We start from the raw sequence: 21,531 nt of genomic DNA, 5'->3' as shown, positions 1-21,531 counted from the left end.
TTTTCTACATTACTTAAGAACTCTACATTAAAACCCATCTGCTATCATACATAAAACCTAGCATGCTATCTAGTCTTTCCCAGGTGACTGATCTTTTCTTTTTCTGGTGATTTACATTCAGATCATTATCTTACAGAAAGCACAGACATTTTGATTGTAACTCCTATGAGTCTTACTAGGCACTTCATTATTTTCTTCTGACACCACCTCTTTCTCATCATTGCCTTAAAGTATATTTTTCTACTTTATCTAATCAACACTGCAAAGCAGCAAATTTATATTCACTAACTTAAGTTAATAACACTAGATCATAGAGTCACTTAAAGATATGCATTTCACCCTCAGGCACTTTTTTCTTCCAAGTTACAACTTCAATAAGAAATTAAGATTGAACACAGACATTTACTTGGTTGGTACAATTCCAAACACTAACATAAGGAGATGAAAATGTACTTCCTCAATGCCATTTTATTGCTGTTACTACTAACTACAGTATCACAAATGTGACTATACCAAGAAAGAGATGATGCTGAGCAATGAAGCATCTGTACATCATTATTTGGTAACATCACGAGAACTATGAAAGTATTTATTCTTCAGTAAAGTTACTATTGGTGGCTATACCAGTGATGGCCTTCCCTCAGTCCTAAAGTTAGAATGTTAGTATTGACAGACATTTTTCCCTTTGTAATATCTTAAACAAAGAAAGCATTAATAGCTTAATGATCAGACATACAAGCCATCAGCCAGTCCAGACGCTGTGCAACCATTATATCAAAACTATCCTGTGTAGCATGAACCCTTTGAACCCTTTAAATTAGCCTGGACCAATTCTCTCCCTTCCCAAAAGGATTTTCTATTGTAAATATACATTTTATCACAAACTTGGTATTTTTCAAGTATCTTTTTCAATCTAGAAAATGCAGCTTGGTAAATTATAATCACTGAAAAACATCCTTTAAAATGTTCTTTAAAATGTTCAATTTTCAGACTTCATAGTACTTCAAATTGTTGCCAGTACTTGTTATAAGCTAATAATGAATACTCTAGTCCTGCAGAACAGTCACCAACTCTCCAGAAATAAAGTGAATCACATTAAAAAAAAAAAATCTGATACATCACTAATATTATCACAGTGATCATGGATTCTTTAGTCTCCAAAAGCACTCTAATATAGTTTTGTACCATATATTTCAAGAGACAGCAAAACACAGGACTCAAAACCAGTATACATTTTAAATATAGTTTGCATGGAGCTGTAACACTATGTTCTGAAATACTAACAATATATACTTCTATATATTGAATACAGGTTTCATTTTAGTCCCACAGTTACAAAGTACATTGGGACAAAACTGCATTTAATTTCCATGTGAATAAAATCAACTATTATTCAGTTTTAGCATCACTTTCTTAATAGTTTCATCAGCAGAAGTATTAGCTCATTTGTCACACTGGTCAAAAGCAGAGACCCGAGAGTCCTCATTCAATTTCTGGTGTTATAATACACTGTACACAATTCATTAAAGAATCACTGAAAAAGGGGAATGTCCCTGTATTTCCACTATTACACTAGAGCAAACCTTTTAGTCAGTTTAATCAAATCAATACTATTTAGGTGCTACTTAGAAGTTTACTGCTGGAAATAAAATACAATGCCAAATATATGTTATCCCCAGAAAACACGTAAGTTTGCAGTATTACTTCACTGTATCTTTGTAGACATGAAAAACCAAACTTCCCATGTTCTTATACAAAAGTTTTCAGCAACACAAATCATTAAGCAGTCTGAGATAAAAATTGGTGACAATGGGAACACAAAACATCACTTCTGTAATTGCTAAATATCTAACTGGAGTGATTGCCGGGTCTAGAAAACAAGATGCAATCTGTTCTAAATGGAATGGCATGTATGAAAATAATGTTAATGTTATGGTCAGAGAAGCATTTCTTTTTATGGTAACAGTATATTCTAAACATTTCCCTCCTATTAAAAAAAACACTTCCATAGTTTTAATGCTCACAAGGCAGAAAGTGTTCTTGAGATGCAGACTGCATCTAAACTGTCTTCTAACACATTCTCTCCAAATAAAAACACAAGAAACCATTGTGCAGAATTGTTTGAAGAGTAAATAAAAATTCTTCAGAGTACTTTCTTTCACCAGCGTTCCACTCAACTGCCTGCAAGGAAACCTGAACGCCAGCTAGGAGCTTCTGTCTGTAAATATCATTGGTATGTCAGAAGATTTCCCCCTTCCTTGCCTAAATTTCTCCTTCAATTACATTCAGATTTCTGTGGTACCATAACAACTTCAACATGGCACGTTTTTCAGTATGTTGTAAAGGTTTCATTTCCATTTCCACCTCCAGTTATTGTTGGTTTACATTTTTCATCTTGGCTGCTCTGCAGGATGTACATCCTTACAATATTTATGAGAGGTCTCACAGCTTTAACATGGAATATTGGTAACTATCAAAACCACATCGAAATATATCCTGAAGTGATATCCTGAATTATAAGACATGGAACAGATTTCACCATGTTTTATCAAAACATGTGTCAAAGCAATGCAATTCCTGATGGCAAAATAAAAGTGAGTCATACAAAAAATGGTTGTTTGGGCTTTTATGAGATTCATATGAACTTTCAGTTCCTTTCATGGGAATGCATACTCCTCAGTTGTGAAGCTTGATTTTTCAAGTTTAAATGAGGAAAAATTCCAAACAAATCTCAAAACTGGTTTGCTTTTCCTGCTATGGGTGGAAATCATGTGAAATGCCAAAACACTTTCCCCTCAAGGGCAGAAATTTAATATGATCCTAGATTCACTTGGAACCCAGCACAAGCTTTCTACATGGCCACAAACCATTCTAAGAATTTCTGGTATGTACCATAATCTGGATGCACTGTACATTGTGAAAACCCTGTGCAGAACATGAAAATTAAAATTAACATTAGTGTATACTTAGATAATTATTATTTTTCATTCTATGGAAGTAATTTGCAAAAGGTTATGCAGTACACTTTATAGTTCAGATACTTAAAAGAAACTTTTGAGACATATTAATGTCAGAGTTTATTTCTCTTCTAATTGTGGCACACTATCTTGAAGGCCTTTCTTCTAGAACCCAGTAAAAAGGCTGGACTTGAAACTAACTGGAGATCAACTCTGGTTGTTTTAAGTTTAGAAGATTCCTTAATTCAGCTAAAGCAGTGTTTAGTGAGGAGAGACTTTCTTAACAGACCATTCTTCAAATTTTGCACACAATCTCACATCATCACACTCACTAAATCAGAACAGAATTTGCAAGGTACCTGTACAGTGCAGGGCTATCTAGAGCATGGTTTGGAGAACACAAATACATTATCTATTCATAGTTTGTTGGGTTTTTTTTAATAACTTTCATCCATTATATAAACTGATGTGCAAACACTTAAGACAAAGTATGGGAAATGCTTAATAGATTAAATATACTATAGTGCTGTGTGTACATGTCTATATTTTATAGTTCTATTGGAGTGTGTGCATGTGAGCACACATGAGTATGACATAGCATTTATATCATAGTCTTTTAAAAAAATGGGCTATTCTATTTGTGCTAATAACTGGACAGAAGCTAAAACCAGCTAAACTTATGTAAGACACTCCTACTTGGCTTGCTAAGCATGGATTAAGCAGAAGTTAACTGGAATCACCCATGTCTTTGAATAAAACATTCTATAATCTACTTCTTTACCACTTTCTTGTGAAGTCAATGTAGTTTGCATCAAACACCAACCTCATAATGCTACTAAATCACTTCAAAGGACAGTCTTCAACAAAGTACATGAGGAAATAGGTAGATTGAAGCACTTACAGTTCTGTCAATGAGCATTTTTCAAGCAGCTCTTACAGATTCTTACCAGCTCTTGTGTATCTTCTGCTAGTGGCAAAAACGTTGCTTCCAGAATAGCAACTTGATCAGCACTGAGCTTCTGCCACAGACTAATCAGGGTAATCACCAGATGGGTGGCACTTTTCAACTTTGTTAGTGCCCGGAACATGTTGGCTTGATTTTCTTCTGCTGCATCTGCTAGAGCTATTACCTGCAAAAATTACAAACGTCTGCTAAGTACAATTTTACCATCCATGAACACTCAACACTGAAATTAACTTTGGCACACTCTTGTTTTCCTTTAGAAGATCCTGAAGAATTCTGTTTTCCATAAACACAGATCACAGAGTATTAAATGAGTTATCATTTACTTAGATTTTTATTTTGCATACCCAAGGATATTTCAAATCCATATGGCAACAGGATTAATCTACCTAGTACAATTAGTGTAGAAAGAATGCTGTTTAGAGCATATTCTTAAGGCATTCCTGAAATTGATCCCCATCATATCACATATTACTTTATAACAAGCTAACTTGCAGGTTTATGCCACGCAAGACACTAATCACTATAAGACCAGTAGGCCTACTCTCTTAATTAAAACCAACACATTTATTTTATGGAACTAAAAATGCAGTATATAATTATTTCCAAATGAACATAACTGCCATCTGTTATTTTATTAACTCTTGGGTCTCACCATGTTTTGCACTACTTGCTTCAACTTTTATGCCAAAACGTAGACAGTATGGATCACGTATAAGAAGGCAATACCACTTTAACCACCAGACATTATAAAAGAATTTTCAAAATAAAATAAAATGGCAGATTCAGTTCCTGTAAGGTGGTAAGACAGTTTTATTGAGTACTTCAAGATGCTGAAAAACAAAAGCTATTATATGATATTCTACTCAGTTCAGATATAACTTGTCATTGTATATAATGTTGTCCACACACAACATTACAAAAAATTATATTTTGGAAAATATTATTATAGATGCCTTCTTCCTTGAAATACAATGTTTAGACGTCTTATATTACTGGTGAAAAGTGAAGATGACAGAGATTTTGATATGCAATTGCTATCATTTAAACACGACAATAAGAGATTTTCCATGGTGTTTGCACTGAATTACTTCAGCTAAAAGAAAGGAACAAAGGTCAGGGGTTTATCCTGGCAGAGCACAACCTACAAGACCTGTTCTGTTGAATGCCACTACATCTTCATGTTGCCCCAATAATACCTGGCTTACAGCAGGGCTGACTATCTTCACTGTCATTTAAATCAACACAAAGCATCTCCCTCAGCCACTTTCTCCTTCTGTTTATTTATCTTTAAAATGGGGTAATGGGTGCTTGACTGGAGTTGTGAAAAACCTCACAGAAATGCAGTTACACTGTAATTAGTATTACAACAGAATTTACAAAGCAAAACTTGCAGAGCTTGATCCATTAACACTTGGCAACAGCAGGAAAATTAAAATACTATATGATGCATCTTCAGCCGGGAAACAAAGCCAACCAGCTGTTAGCATTTGGTGGAGGAAAACTATTTTTAATCTGCAACACTGGCATTAGAGATGTGTGTGTGTTCCCTCTAAGCTCCCATGTGACTGGGAAGATAAAGAAAACAGAATTTTAGGGAACTATAAATATGAAACATTTCAAACAAAACGTGTTAATAGCTTTTGTTTTAGATTTTAAAATGCAGCGTTTCCAAATAAAATGAAGAACCCACAGGACACTCATGAGTCCAAATACTACATAGATCAGAGCCAACTAACAAAACACACACACACACAAGAGAGCCCAGCTAACCATGCAAAGAAGAAGTCAAATCAATCCCAACTAGTGGAAACCAGCATGACATACTTTTGTTAGAGGAGAGTAACAGTTATCACAGACACGTCACTTGATGTAATCGTGCTCACATTCCGTTTGGTCAGGCCAAAGCCCTGATGTTCTTCATACCTCATGTTCTGCACAAGGCGGAGTTCCCTACTGCAGTTACTTTCCAACAGAGTTTTGGGTGACAAAGCTACATGACAAACACAACCTTACACAGTACCCTACCCACATCAGTTGCATCTGACCACTATAACCAGTAGCTGTATGCACTACACAGCCTCATCTTTCTGAGGAGACAAGCAACAACAGCAGACAAGTTCTCCTCAGTCTGATAGGGCCCTTCAAATACCTAATCACTTTTCCTGTTCAATATGCATTTGAGAACTCTGGGAAGAAAAATACGCTAATATAAATGTAACATGCTGATGACATTCGTCAGTATGCTTCCTATGATATCGTTACTGGATGGCATAGCGCAACGGATAAATTCAGAATTCCTGGAATTTGGAATAAAGGCAAGCTAGATGTATCTGATCATGGATAATGCTCAGTTAATATCATTTATACTGAAGAAGCAAGCAAATGCAGTTGCACTTGTGTGATCATTACCCGAACCCCACTTATGCAACCAAGGTGAAGGAAACTGTGTAGACTAATTAATGAATTCCCAGGTCGTCTTCTCACTCTGTGCTATATTTCAATTTACACTGTACTGTACACCTCAGCAGAATAAAACACAAAAAGAGAAGAAACTGACATGGCCTTTTACATTAAGGATTTTTCATTTCAGAATGGGCTTTCTTTCCATTTTATAGCCATGAACAAAGGAGATACTCACCCTTTCACAGGCTACAGATGTAAAACAAATATCCCAGTATTCCCAAACAATACCTAATGTACCAAGCCTATAAGATATTTTGAAAGTAGTTTCATAAAAAATGGCAAAAAAGTACAACTGGTAAAAGAGTTTGGCACAAAATTCTACAGTTCTGAAGGCACAATAATACAAACAAATAGTAGATCAGTAATAGGCCTAAGTTTCTAAAGGAGAGGTGCAGGTCACTGAAACATATAGCAATTAAATCTTTACATGACTGCATATACACAAGTTCTACTTTACACTTGCAAAGAAACCAAAGAGGGAAAAAAACATTTCTAAGTACCAATCATTCTGTTAATAGATGAAGAAGTGTAATATAGCTTTCTGAGATCTGGGATATCCAGAATAATACAATATGAATTACCATACAATAAAGGCACACAGAGTCATTGGAGTTTTTTAAAAAGCCTCTAACACAGACTGAAAAAATGTTGTCAAAACAGCACCCTTTGAGATACGCTGAGAACTGAAAGCCAAAGCAACACAAAGCAACTGGGACTAAAGATACTTTGACAATACATGGTTCCACAGTAAATACTTCATATGAAGGGAAAAATAATTTCTTTTTTTTTTTTTTAAAAAAAAAAAAGGAGATCTTTCCTTACAAAGGAAAATTACACTAAATATCTCCCAGGACATCAACTATACATTTTAGAAGCATTCTGGGGTTTTTCATTCAAATGCTTGCAGAGTTTAAGGATTAATAAGTACTAAAACCATGACATTCGCATTTTTAATTATTTTTATTTTCACCTGAACATTATCCGTAACTGTATTTTACAATAGTTGAGGAGAATAAAGAATCCATACTCTTTGCAAACTGAGATCCTTAGATTCAATCACGGTTTCTCCGTAATTTCTCAACTGTATCTGCAATTCTCCCAGTAAATGTTCAATGTGCTTAGTTAAAAATCTATTTTATCATCTTTCTAAACAGATCTATCCCTGTCTCACTTTTTCACAGGGCAGGTGGAAAAATACATTGCAACTGGCAGCCTTAACTGTAGCTTAGTTGAAAAGAATTTAGACACATTTTTACAACTGACCAAGACCCGCTTTTCATTTATATTCTCTTTTGTTTAAATGTTTCTGACCAAATTCTTGTTCTGTTCCAATACACCAACCTACAGCAAAGTACAGGCAGTTGTTAATGAAGGTATGTTGTAAAAAGAAAAGAAAGAAGAATCATTCTCTAAATTAAGAACACAGTTAAGATTTTTACTAAATTTCACAGTTGCAAAGGTAGAGCTGAAATCCAGAAGTATTTTTATAATCTTGAGAACTTCACCCCTTAACACTGTTGCCAGGATTTGAGCACAATAATTTCCAAGCATGGAGCATTTCTCATGTTTTTGGCCTCAAGCATTCAAGTATAACGATTTCTCTCCATGCTTTCTTCATTGCTAAGTAGACCTTATAAGACATCATGCATTTGAAAACTGTAAACTAATGGTGATTCAAGATTTATCAGTAAATTTGAAGGATCTTCATTTTTAGCAGAAATTAAGTTTGAAGAGAGAAGAAGTTTGACATTTAAGGATTACAGAATCTCTTTACAATTCATCCCTCCTTTAAGTAGGAGTAAGTCTTCTATTGAATATGTGTTACAATATGGAAAATAACATAGAAATGTAATTATTCTGAAGTGGACACGGCGATGATGAATTATCAAAACTATGATGTACTCCACAGTAAGTTAATCCATAATCAAAGCCTTTATACTTGGTTTCAAAAGAGCCATTCTGCACACAATTATACACACAAAAAGAGAGATCACAAGCTCACAGGTCTTTTTCTGCAATCATTCTTATCTTAATATGGAATAATTTATTGCAAAGTACTTAATTGATCCAACTTCTTCCAACTATTTTTAAACAAAATTACATCTTCACAGAGCAGGATTTCAATGCATGTAAAGCGGGGGGGGGGAAAAAGAGAGCTGATAAAAGCTAGGATTACTGCTTGTTCATTCCTATTGCAACAGGACATTTAGTTCTACTCTACTTCAACCCTTTCCCATATTCATTCATTTTAGAGACAGAAATGCAATTCAGTTGCTAAATCATTATATTTTTATTGTGGTTTTAAGAAGTCTACATCACATACCCTAGTTCACACAGAATATGTAAGCATTTAAAGTCAAACATTTTTTCCTCACAAGACACCTTGTTTAGCTTGTATACATGGCATGCAGCCCCATACAAAAGCTAAGACACCAGCAAAGCAAACTTTTAAAACAGATAAGACAAGTGATACTATCAATTTAATTAACAAAATCCTGAATAATCTCTTATTCTGGGACTAAGCATTTTTTATTTTTTTAGCAAGCAACTCTCAAAAGTAGTTCACAAAGTAACAAAACAGCGATTAGCAGCCAGATTCCCTGTGCAGACCATCTACATCCACAGCCATTGTGCACACAGCTTTTGACAGGTGACTAAAGCTTTATGGAATGCAAGCAAAGATATCCATGTCAGAGAGTGATCTTTATCAAACATTCCGTCACCAGAAAGAACAACCATGTCACTCCTGCTCTTCTAAAAGCTGCAGTATTCCCATACCACTGCGATGGGTGCCTGAGAGTGGACGTGGGGATTAAGTACCTCAGGCCACAATTATCTGACCCCTGTAAGAACACCTTGGCTAGTGCTAACCATGACCACAGTTTTAAAAAAAAGCTGTGGCATAGACCCACCGTGATGACAACAAAGCATTGATTCACTAGACACCAAATACTCAGCTTCCAAGTGAAGCCCAACACGACCTCGGATCTGACAAGATAGTGGAGACAAAAGACACGGCAGCAGGATGACCCATGCTTTATCTGGATGCATCCAGCTACCTCCTGAAATTCTACTGCCTCGCTTGATGAATGTGAAATTATTGATCATCACAGGCAATTACTAGAGCAATCTGTGCCTCTGCAAACTAAACCAACCAGATTAAGGAAATCCTCAAAGTGACAAGGGAACTTGCATGTTTTTTTCTTCTGTGTTATTTCCATAACAGAATGATCATTAACAGCCCTACTGCACCTTTCTAAATTGGAATTTGCCATGAAGCAGTACCATCTACAAGCACAGCACAGGTTAAGATGGCAGTCAACTTAAACACTCTGTAAGAGCCAAATGCCTGTACTGTTTAAATTCAGAACCCTCTTTTGAGTCTTCACATATATCAAAGCTGTCTTATCTCAACAAACCAAAGTGATAGTGTTTTATTATAATGGAGAGTCATGCTGCATTGTTTATTTCATTTTATGAACTAGTAACAATGATTTTAATAAGAAAATCTTCTGGGATAAAGGAACTATCATTTCAGCTACAAAGAGATGTAGATAAAAAAACAAGCTATTCCTTTGTCTTCACAAGTCTCTCTTCTCCCAGCTTTTATCTATACCACTATACTCTAACTAGAACTTTATTAAATTACTGCAAAATATTTAGTGGGTTCAGAACCTGGGTACCCAAAGTACTTGATCGTTAATACACTTAAACCCACATTAAAACCCTGAAAGATCAATGTCACCCTGCTCTGTAGGCAATTCTGTTTTGTCTGAACTAAGTATTTAAACAAGCTATGCCAGTAAAATCCAAGCATGAAGACCAGCTGGTTAGCTCTATTTTAAATGGGTACAATCTAATTAAAGGAAGCATATTCATATTCGCGTAAGTCTAAACCTGCAGCTCTTCATAAGTATAAATCAATTTTGGATTTTTCTTCTGCCTTAGCAATACTTATTTAGTGGTAAGTTTGCTTGTTTGCATCACTGTTGCCAGTTTACTAGTTTTATCTAAAGACATCTTGGTGTTTTATGCTGCTGACTCTCATTATCTGAGCTTCCTTGTTTAAATCCACAGCAACAGAAACAAAGAATTCCTATTGTTCGTGGTGTTCCATCTGTGATAAGAACTACAGTTACAATTATTTTAACTTGATTAATCTACTTTTCTCTATTTGCTTGTTTGTTGTTTTGGTTTTTGTTTGGTGGTGGTGTTTTTATTCGCCTGATAAATTAATATCATCAATAGGAAGAATACATAGAACAAAGTTTTCTAAATATGTGACACCTGACCTCTTGATAGCCTGTCCTCAAGTAATACTGCAGCCAGGTTTGCAAGTGAATAACTTTTTGTTATTTGGTACAACTATTAAATACCAAGATGAGGAAAAAAAATATTCTTGAAGGAAGGCTACAAACATATTCCAAAATGCATAGGTTTCTTATAAAATCGAAATTTAAAAGCAGAGTTATAAAATTAGTAGATTATCTGAGTGAAATAACAAAAGTTCCATTTAAGCAAAGGATGTACTAAATAACACACAGATATGTCACAGAATCTCTGATAGTCAATGAACATTGAAGACAGAGTTTCACTGTGAAGCTGTGGTTGAATTGGCCACAACGTATAAAAAAAATACAGCCAAACAGTAGCTAAATGGAGATACAGAGGTGGAGAGCTTAGTTTGTATCACCAAATATATGGTATTGTGTAACAATGACTAAAAAAATCTTACAGCAAATGAACAAATTTTAAAAGGTGGAGTTGCATGCTGTGTATATTAAAATAAGCCATGAACTTAAACAAAGTTTAAAAACTAACAAGGGCCTCGTTTTGCAAATTTCTAATTGTATTTCAAACAAAAGGAGTCTGTGGATGACCAGGAAATCAAGAGACACCCATTAGATCCTACTCTGCAAACATTTATGTATAGTGAAGCTCAACGGGCAGAATTAAGGATTTGCTAACTTCAGGGGAAACATTGCACCAATTCAGTAAGGGCAGGAATTCATCCTATTGAAGACCACCACTCTCAGTGTGACCAGTCAAATGCACCTAGTGGGGGAAAAAGCATTTGCAGCATGTTAGATGTTAGGCAAAGAGTGTAGTTTTAGAAGTCTAGAATAAACCCACAAATCATTGCTTCCCAGAAAGTACACAGTAAAACACATCTCCCAAATCAGGTTCCTTTCCTATTTATATTTTATTATAATAATGAAGAATATTGACAGATGTATCTTAAAAAGGTCAGGAAATGCAAATCCAACTAACACATAATATATTTTTCCACCTGTATAGATGAAAACAGAGCCAGTCCGGCAAATTCTCTTCTAACACCTTTAACAATAAAAGTATCAATATCAAACAAGTCAGCAAGACAGTTAAGACAGTGAAGTACTATACTAAATTCCAAGCCGTGAAACTTGCCCACCTAATTCTCCATTCAGGCTGAGCTATCATCTAATTTTAAGTTATTAAAAAACATTGTGGTTGCTAACACAGTGCCTGGGAGTAACAGTAAGAATAAGAATGATTAAATTAAAATAATACACTCTGGAAACAAATTCCAAATACACCAATCAAAGAAAATGGATGGCAGGCTAATTAGAAGCTCAAACTTAACTACAACACTGATTTCAGGACATCCTTCATTAAAATTACTTTTCTATTTTGAGACACTTTATGGAGTTTCTCTATTAATAGTAAAATCTTGAGAACACGTGCCAGTACATTTGGAAATAAAATGGGCTTCTCAGGTCAAAGTGCAAAGGTCACATAATATATTAAATCCTCGCTTGAATACTTTTAATTACAAGTTCTCCATTTTTTTTTTCCTGAAAGAGACATAACCATTTCAAAACAAAGGAACATCATGATGAAAAGCAGATTTTATAAAACTCAGTCAAAAACATAGTGTGCATAAAACTTGAGGAGAATTCAGAAAAAAAATACTGGAGTTCACCAGATTTTACTGGATTTACTGGCAAAGAAAGATGGTTTCAAAAGTGTCATTTAATGCAAGTAAAACCTCGTTGTTGATGCAAGGTGCCACAGTAGTAGGTTTCAGAGAAAGCAGACTCCTGTGTTCCTCCTCCGCAGACGAAGTACAGCACAGGCCAAAATAATGCTTGCTCCCCAAACAATACCCAGCAAATAACCTTTGCAAACTTGAGCTGCAGCCTCCTTCATATGACATTAAACTTCTATGCCAACAGTTACTGCCATACAAGTGTGATTACTTTCAGTGATGCAGATTTCATTGTATGGGAGCATAGTACTGATAGATCAAAAATATCCTACTGACAAGTCACACAGCAGGTGGACTTAACCTAATAATGAAGAAACAAAGAGCTTACAGGACTCTTCACCTGTAGAAAAGAAAACAAAAAAAAGGAACCACCTGAAGTAACATTACAGTGTATCCAATGGCAACTCTTCAGGTGTTGATCAAAAGAACATAGATTTTTAGGTCACCAGATTCGTTCTGCTACAGATAATGGCAAATGATGCTCATTCTGCACACCTGCAACTGCACCATCTAACTTTGTTCTCTCAAGCTGACAAATTAAGAACATTCCCACCCGAAATACTCTGCTAATTCACAAGCACAAAGCTCACAGGAACAAAATCAAGTGCAGTTTTCTTTACATGTACACCTGCCTTAGCCAAACAATATACTCAGGCAATGCATTCTGCCAGTTAAGCCTATGAGTTAGAACTTATGCAGAAATCAAAAAATAAAACTAAAAAAAGCAAATGTTTGTCCCCCAAATTGGTTCATCCTATGTTCAAAATAAGATGAGCAGCAAAACTAGTAATTATTTTAGTGTTTAAAAATTACTGTATCACAGTATTATTCTGATTAAGTATGTCTCACGATAGGCTATGGATTGGTGTCCAGTAAACACCAATATTATATGTACATGTACATATTTACAGGACTGAGGCTTTGTTGTTAATCATAACATACTATGTTGTTCTCCTGCTGCACTTTTTTACATATCTAAAGCTATATGGCCTTCTAACATTAATTTAAAAATACATTATTTAATGATGCACTTACAATCTCTTAGCCTTTGAGAAATGTACTGAAAAAAAGAGTTCAAAAATCAGCATCACAGGCAAAAGTCCTTCAACCAAATATGACTTTTCCCTGCTTTCAGTAGGGCAACTGCTAACTCCACTCATAACCCACACGTTGTTCTTTTCCTTAAAATCAATGAAAACAAAGAGCTAACAAACTGATTAAAGAAACTCCTTCCCATATGTTTAGCACCAATTCTCTACTGAAGGAACAGCTGTGTGGCAAGCTCTCCAGTTTTTGAGATAAACACATTTCTGACCTAGCCTCACCAGCTGTGTACCCTGGTATGCTGACAGTTCAGGCCAACCTAGAGGCCAACCTAGACTTAAAGGGGGAACAATCGCTCACCTTCAAAAAGGCTTTGGAGCCACAGTCAACAAGATTCAAAGTTCAATTCAACTCTACTTCCTAGAAGACAGTCTTTCTTTCCATGAAGGAAAAAAGTGTTCAACAGCCTACCATACCATCAAATGCATAAGAATTAATGCATTTATATCACAGCCTTCCATGCAAACATCTCAATCCTTGACTTTTCTTTTATTCTAACAGGCAGTTGAGTCTATAGAGGAGATGGCACAAGATATGTAAGGTCTTTTTCAGGTCCTACTGACCTAGACTAAGATCCCCACTGGGGCTGCTAGAAGGAGGGGAGCAGAAGAAAGAGATAGGAAGTGTCAGGTATGCTTCAGTGTCTGAAATGTGATAATTAACCTTGGAACTTTCTCTGTTTTAGATCTAGAAATAACTCCTCATTGTCTGAGCAGAAGTTTATGGATTTGGATTATCAAATAGTACCCTCAATTATGGAGAGAGGAAAGACCTTGTTTTTCAACGCTAATATATAACCACATTCATACACATCCCACTAAATTAGTAACAAATGCTCTTACTGATTTCGGCTGAGATAGGCTTTCTGATAAGACAAGTTTCTCCTTTCAAAAATAGCTCAATTTAAACATTTTTATTGTTCCCCTGATGTAATACAGATGAAGTTCATGCCGGGGTTCAGTAAAATCTAATAGTTTTAACTTAGTTTGAACCATTACTGGTCATAACAAAATGTATTCAAAAGGGTACTTATGTTTGCTTTATTCTATTGCAAAGTTAGGAAAACACATCTGGGTAGCGTACATTCTAGCCACACTGCAGAGCAACAATCCAGATAAACATTTTGTCTGGAGGGATGACTAAATAAGTTGGCCAAATATCAGAAGAAATTCGTTTTGATGTTTCAAGTTGGTGGAGCTCAGAAACACGACCTAAATTTACAGTAACATCCTCTAATAGAGTAGCAACCATCTCTTCCTTAAGCATCTGCTAAAAAAAAATAATAATTCATTATGAATGATGACAGAATTAAATATGAATAAAATGGTAGGAATCTAAGGAAAAACATTTGTCTGTTTTCACTCACATTCATTAATTGTTCATATTCAACCTTTTTCAGGGCCATCTCCAGTGCTTGTCTCCACTGTTACCAAAAATGACTTGGAGTCTGCTTCGCAGCCCATAGATGGCATTTGAGGTTTACATTGCAGGTATGTGTGGCTGAACTCAGACTGCATCGACAGGTTCCATGTAAGCATTTCCCTCAGAGTGATGCTGAGCCACATGTCAAAAATGAATGATGAAAATATATAAAAATAGATAAAACCTCACATTGGGTGTAGAACAAACTTACTGAGCTCCATCAGTCACGGACAGCTGGCAGGTTCCTTAAATGATTGGACTGGAGAGAATTACTGAGTACCATTCCTGTGGGAAATAGTACTGAAGAAAGGCCACTGTGCAGTGAGAATATGAACCCACCATTATGTTCTTTTCTAAATGGAAAATTCCTAGGGGAAAATATAAAAGAAAAAACATTTCCCAAAAGAAATAACTCCATTGCAAAGCTTACCGGTAAAGGAACTGGACGAAGAAGTGTCTGCTGCCCTTACAGAGCAAAGAAACCATGAAGAACCAGGAAGATACGCAGCCTTCCATTCTTTTTGGAGCAAATACAAGAACACAGATGTTTAAAACAGAGTGAACTCCCCAAAAACAAATTCTAAGATGAGGTGACCAGTTTCCTTTAATTTCCTCGATAAACTATGGAGGGATTGTTGCATATTTTTTTAAACCACAGAAGCTATCTAACTTTCAGTGCCTTTGTCTCCAGAAGACCCTTCTTCCTGTCCTTAATAGTTATAAAAGTTGGAGTACACTGCAAATTTTAATTGTTACAGTATCACCTGTCCTTAATACAGCATTTGTAGGCAAGAGCTAGTGATCATCCCTTAAGTACTAATGAAACAGGCTAAGAATAATTTTTTGCAACACATATGCCTATGAGTGGCATTTTTTCCCACTGTTCACAATACCTCAAGACTCAAGCAAAAATACAGAGAACAAGCTATTTCATGTGATCACAATGTTTTTTGTCATGTTTCCATTAAAACTGAAGTCCTGAATCCAAGGGAAAATTCTGAAAAATAGTAACTTAACACTGCATTGAGCATTGAAGGATCTTGTTTGAAGTTTTTATATTTACAAATTAACAAAGCATAGTAAACAATTTTATCATTTATATATTGGTAATTTCCTACACAGACATAATTTGTTAATTCCACATGAGGAACACTTCTAGCCTTTCACTACCATTTGGAGCTATTTCCATCACTTCCTACAAGGAAGTAATTCAGTTAAAGGCACCGGTTCTTTGTCACATCGCAGTCAAGGATAACTATGTACACACTTGAGGTTTCCTTAACTAGCACTTTGACTCCCTCTGTACATATTCAGTTGACAGAGCTTTACCTACCGCTTTACAGCAACTGTACTACATTACAGTCTGTGTATCACTTGCCTGATTGGCGTTCCTCATCCCAGAAGAATGACTGAATTCCCAACATACAGAGCCACGATATGTGAAGTAGTTTCAACAATACATTAAAAACCTGCATTTCTAAGTTATGCTTTTCTGAAATCTCACTCTTCTTCAAAAGTATACGTGAAGAAAGCAGTCATCATTGCTTTATTCTGTAGTAAAAAATAAAGCTATCCCCAAGACTGCCCGGTCATTTAGCACTACTCTAAGCCTGTAACAGCCACTTAAGGCAAGAGAATAGCATAATGACTACATCACACCACTTACCAGCCCTCCTGTCTTGGACGTTGGACACACACCTCAAACAATTCCTTGGGATCAAATACAAAGCTATCCATGATATACTTAGGTTCCATTTTCCACAACCCCTGCTTGACAATCCATCTCCTATAAATAACTACAGAAGTCCACCCTCCCTCCCTTTATCCACTTCTCTTCAATGCACCCCTGAAGTACAATAGGTTTCTTGAGGTGTGTACACAATCAAGGCATGAATTCTCAGTCAGGTCTTCACCTGGCAGCAAAAGCATAATGTCCAGAGGAAACTGAAAAAGGAGACTGGGAATAAGTGAGCAGTTCAAAGCATGTTACATACTGGTATTCACCAAAAATTTCTCCCGCATAGTAGCACAATACTAAAGACACAAATTTCCCACCGCTTTCCTTTAATGTGAATAATAACATGTTTTAAATCTACAAAAGCAGCCAAGAAAGTGGTCCAATCTAAATTAACCACAGACATTTTAGTTCCCTTAAGAACAAAATTTTACTGCCTTTGGTTTTGGATTCATGATCTACACAGCTCAAAAGTTAAATAATTCTGGCTATAAGGAAACTAAAGCTTTACCTAGAAACTGTTAAGAATATTTCTTTCCTCATTGAAATAAGCCATTCCAGCCTAAGTCAATATACCACATGCTTCATTTTAAAACAAAGTAATGTTTGAAAGAAATCAACAAAACCCCAAAACAAACAAGTATCCTTTATTTGGGGCACAGGTGGTTAAAGCATCATGTTTAAGAAAGGATCAATGTGAGAGTTGTTTGGACCCCTGGGTGCCTATCCACAGAAAACAAAATTCCCCTGCTTCAACTGATATATGAACAAGGACAGCATGTGAACACCATACCATATTAAAGTTATTTTAAATAGTTTTCCATTTTCTGTGCCACAGATAGGACATATTCACAGTATCAAAAAAGCTACAGGTAAACAGTATTTTGTGATGTAAGCGAGTGATTTTAGAATACTGCAAAAATCTTCATTTTTGTGTGAACCTGAAGTTTTATAGCAGTCAACAGTACACTGAATTCACATAGCAAGCAAGTTTTGAAACAGAATACTGTACACTGTAGCCTCAAGTAAAATATACATCTATACTACCCCAAAAGTATTAACAAGTAACACTTAAAAGCTACACTTTAGAACACACCTCACATGCCTTTGGTAACTGAGGGTCACAGTGCTTATGTGCCAAGTTATACACAAATAGCTTATATGCTCATTAGAGAGTTATTGCTTCAGGAAGTTTCAATGATGTGGTTAACATTAGGGTAAGATGCCACACAAGTCTGGAAAATAAAAATGACTGTATCCTGCAGTCATCTTTTCTAATGTGCCCTGAGCACTGTACAAGTAATTAATTTTAAGTAGATTTCTTAAATACAGTTTATGTAGGTCAAACTTCAAGTCTCTCTGTTTTTTTCACAAATCTAAAACCATGGATTTTTGCTACACCATTCTTCTATAGTAAATCTGTTAAAAATGAAATACTGACCAATTATAAAAAATAAAATTGGCTGTACGTTTTAATAAAGCCAGACATTTTCCTTAAGTCAAAGAAAGCTTTGTCAGTCACTTCAGCATAACTGAGATTTCACATTTTCAAATGCAAAATGTAAACAAGTTGGTAAAATACATTTCCTCCAATACATAATCCTAATTATTAACCATAAAATCATATATAATATCATATAAATATATTAAATATATATAACTCTTAATCTATAATTAAATTCTTATATAGCAGTTTTCTGAGTGTGGACAAAACATTCAACCGCTATGATTCATAAAAATATTTACAGAAACAGAAAAACTGAAACTGCCCCAAACTTCAGCAGAGAGTTAATCCAATATAATAATTCTCCAGACAAAAAGTAGCCCCATATTAAATGAAAAAATTCTTTTCCCCGAACTTAATATTTAGCATTTTCAACATTTGAAGATCACTACCCTTATCAGGAGTTATTATCAGAGTACTGATGGACAAAATCCCTTTCAAAATGGCAAGGGGGTACTTCTGTCAGTAATTATCCCTGCTAATTGGAAACCGCTCTCTTTCATTTAGTCTTTTCTAGTGAGTGCTTCTCTTATCTGTTTTTCTCCATGTGGTATCAGCCAGTGCCTCACTCTGTTCCTCTGCTGCTTCATTTAACAGTCTTACCCCTCCATAATCACTTGTTTTCTTTTCAAATATCTTCCAATTTTCAACATGTTTCAACTGGGTATTTCTCAACTTATTTCTTCATTATCAGTCTATGAAGATATTTCAAAGTTTGTTGTTTGGTCACTTGATATAACTCCTAATGATATATGAGTTAGGAGCATACCTTATGTTTGACAGGACATCAAGATACTCTTTTCTTTCAGCTTTAATGACAATGTCTCGCAGATGACATGTGAACAGATTTTACAAAAAGCTGTTACAAATCCATCTACAGCTCTTTGAAAAGCAGCGCAGTTTTAGCCCCCTCTCCTTTATCTTCTGGTTCCCCTGTCCTTCTATGGTGACTTTGCAAAACAACACCCATAACAAACAGTAGAAATGGGAAGGAAACTATGCAGAATTAACAACAATGGTAGTGATAAAAAGGAATCCTGGAATCCTGAACACATAGCTTTTTCCTTAAACACTACATAATAAAAATCAATAGCATATAATCAATTAGGACTTTGGTAGAAACTCAACATAAATTATTTGAATAATTTAAACTAAACATATAAATAAAGGATTATAATAAAAATGGCATATCTTTCCATAAATTTGTATGAACTATTATTTCTTATATTATACTCCTACATAACTTTCTAACACAATTCCATTTCAGCCATTCCACCACTTTACCCAAGATTAATGTCAGGCCAACATCCTCACACTTGCCTCAGTCTTCCTTTATTTCATTTGAACACCAGCTTTACCCAGTTCTCTGGAACCGCCCTCCTTCGTCACTTCTTATTAACCTCAACTGTACAGGGAATTGTTTGGCCAAACCTTTAAAATTCTTATATATAAACCAAACTGACAATTTTAAAAGGTTTATAATAATGTTTAATATTTTCCTTAGTGACTACTAGAAACTATTAGACCATTTAATCAAAATTCAACCTTTTCCTTTAGATCAATGAAGAATATATATTTGACATTTCTGCTTCTTGAAGTTACTATGTTATCACAGCTGGGGAAAAAAAAAAATATCAGTAAGGTAATACTCATAGTGGAAAAAAATAAGTGTCTAATATGAATGCACCAGTCTCAGGTAACGTAAACTTCTTTCTCAGATTCTTGAAGATTTAAATGCAAAATAATATTTTAGCACCTTTGTTTGCAGAAAGGCTGCCTCATACTGACCCTTACACACACATTTCAAAACCCATCAGAAGAAAGCTGAAGATATACTATTAACTAATTAACTTAAATAGGCAGGGGATCAAGCCAGTTTCTTCCCTATTGTGCTGTGGTCTTTTATCCCAATCTTCAGTTCTCAATCTGACCGATACTGCTTCAAGACACATAAATACCTCTGCAGGAAAGAAAACCCACACCTGCACTAAACTTACTCTCAGAGCTTTTCCTTTAATGTGTGTCACAAATGTAATTACAACTGAAATATTTGTTGATAATTTTCTAATTTCTATTTCCTTCCATTCCTCTCTGCTTCAAGAACATCTGATGCCGCAAATCTGATAAACAAGGTATCAGCCCATTCACTCTAAGTTAACACAAAAAAGTCATTTACAACTAATTTTTAAGACAGTTCAGTTTAAATACACAGAAAATGATGATTTCATTAGCAGTGTGTTCTCAGATTTCATGCCATGAAAAAAACATTTTATTATGTATACAGATACTTTAGTACATAAACATTTTGTAAAATGCACTTGAAAGCACCAGTGGCATTTATTACTATAATACTGATGTGCTTCTCAATTTGCTACAATATCATAGAATCATTTTGGTTGGAAGAGACCCTTAGGATCATCAAGTCCAAACATAATCTAACATAGACACTAAACCATGTCCCTAAGAGCCTCATCTATACACCTTTAAAACACCTCCAGGGACGGTGATTCCACCACTTCCCTGGGCAGCCTGCTCCAGTGCTTCACAATCCTTTCCATGAAGAAACTTTTCCTAATAGCCAACCTGAACTTTCCCTGGTGCAACTTGAGGCCATTTCCTCTTGTCCTATCACTCGCTACTTGGGAGAAGAGACCAACACATTCCATGCTACAACCTCCTTTCAGGTATTTGTAGACAACAATAAGGTCTCCCCTCAGCCTCCTTTTCTCCAGGCTAAACAGCCCCAGTTCCCTCAGCCTCTCCTCATCAGATTTGTGCTCCAGGCCCCTCACCAGCTTCGTTGCCCTTCTCTGAACTCTCTCCAGCACCTCAATGTCTTTCTTGTAGTGAGGGGCCCAAAACCAAACACAGGATTCGAGGTGGGGCCTCACCAGTGCCAAGTACAGTGGCACAATCACTTCTTTAGTCCTGCTGACCACACTATTCCTGATACAAGCCAGGATGCTGTTGGCCTTTTTGACCACCTGGGCACACTGCTGGCCCATGTTCAGTCTGCTGTCAAATAAAGTCTTGGGTGGCTGTAATTGAACTTCCTACTATATTTTACGTTATTCAAACTTCTGATTATATTACAAAAGCTTCATGTAACCTGGAAGCATGCAGGCAGTTATGTTCCATAGTAATGTAGCATCACTCAATAGTTGTTTGCTTCTTTGTAAGATCAGATTTTGCTTATTATCTATGGCCCTCTAAAACTGGCCAGGACACTGGTGTTACTCAGGTTTTGTCATGGGAGCTACGATTTGCAGGATTCAATCACTAAGTGTTCCTGGATTCTATTCTCCACAGCTAGGGAGAATACTTGGTAGGATATTTATAGAATAGGATATT

At 35.7% G+C, this 21,531-nt stretch overlaps 1 protein-coding gene across 10 annotated transcripts in view; it reads right to left on the bottom strand.

Annotated features, from left to right (window-relative positions):
- The window catches only part of BBS9 (Bardet-Biedl syndrome 9), a 307,045-nt gene that overhangs the window by 170,466 nt on the left and 115,048 nt on the right, over positions 1–21,531 (bottom strand). For 8 of the 10 annotated variants that reach the window (XM_065055148.1, XM_065055150.1, XM_065055147.1 and 5 more), the window contains one exon: positions 3,905–4,087. The exons of the other annotated variants lie outside the window; for them this stretch is intronic. In XM_065055148.1, the coding sequence (XP_064911220.1) occupies positions 3,905–4,087 (183 nt within the window). The remainder of the gene's footprint in view (positions 1–3,904; positions 4,088–21,531) is intronic. 10 annotated transcript variants of the gene reach the window in all.

Source organism: Columba livia, chromosome 2, assembly GCF_036013475.1.
Source record: "Columba livia isolate bColLiv1 breed racing homer chromosome 2, bColLiv1.pat.W.v2, whole genome shotgun sequence".
Classification (NCBI taxonomy): domain Eukaryota; kingdom Metazoa; phylum Chordata; class Aves; order Columbiformes; family Columbidae; genus Columba; species Columba livia.
The sequence above is the reverse complement of the archived record's forward strand: the minus strand, read 5'-3'. Positions and strand labels throughout refer to the sequence as shown.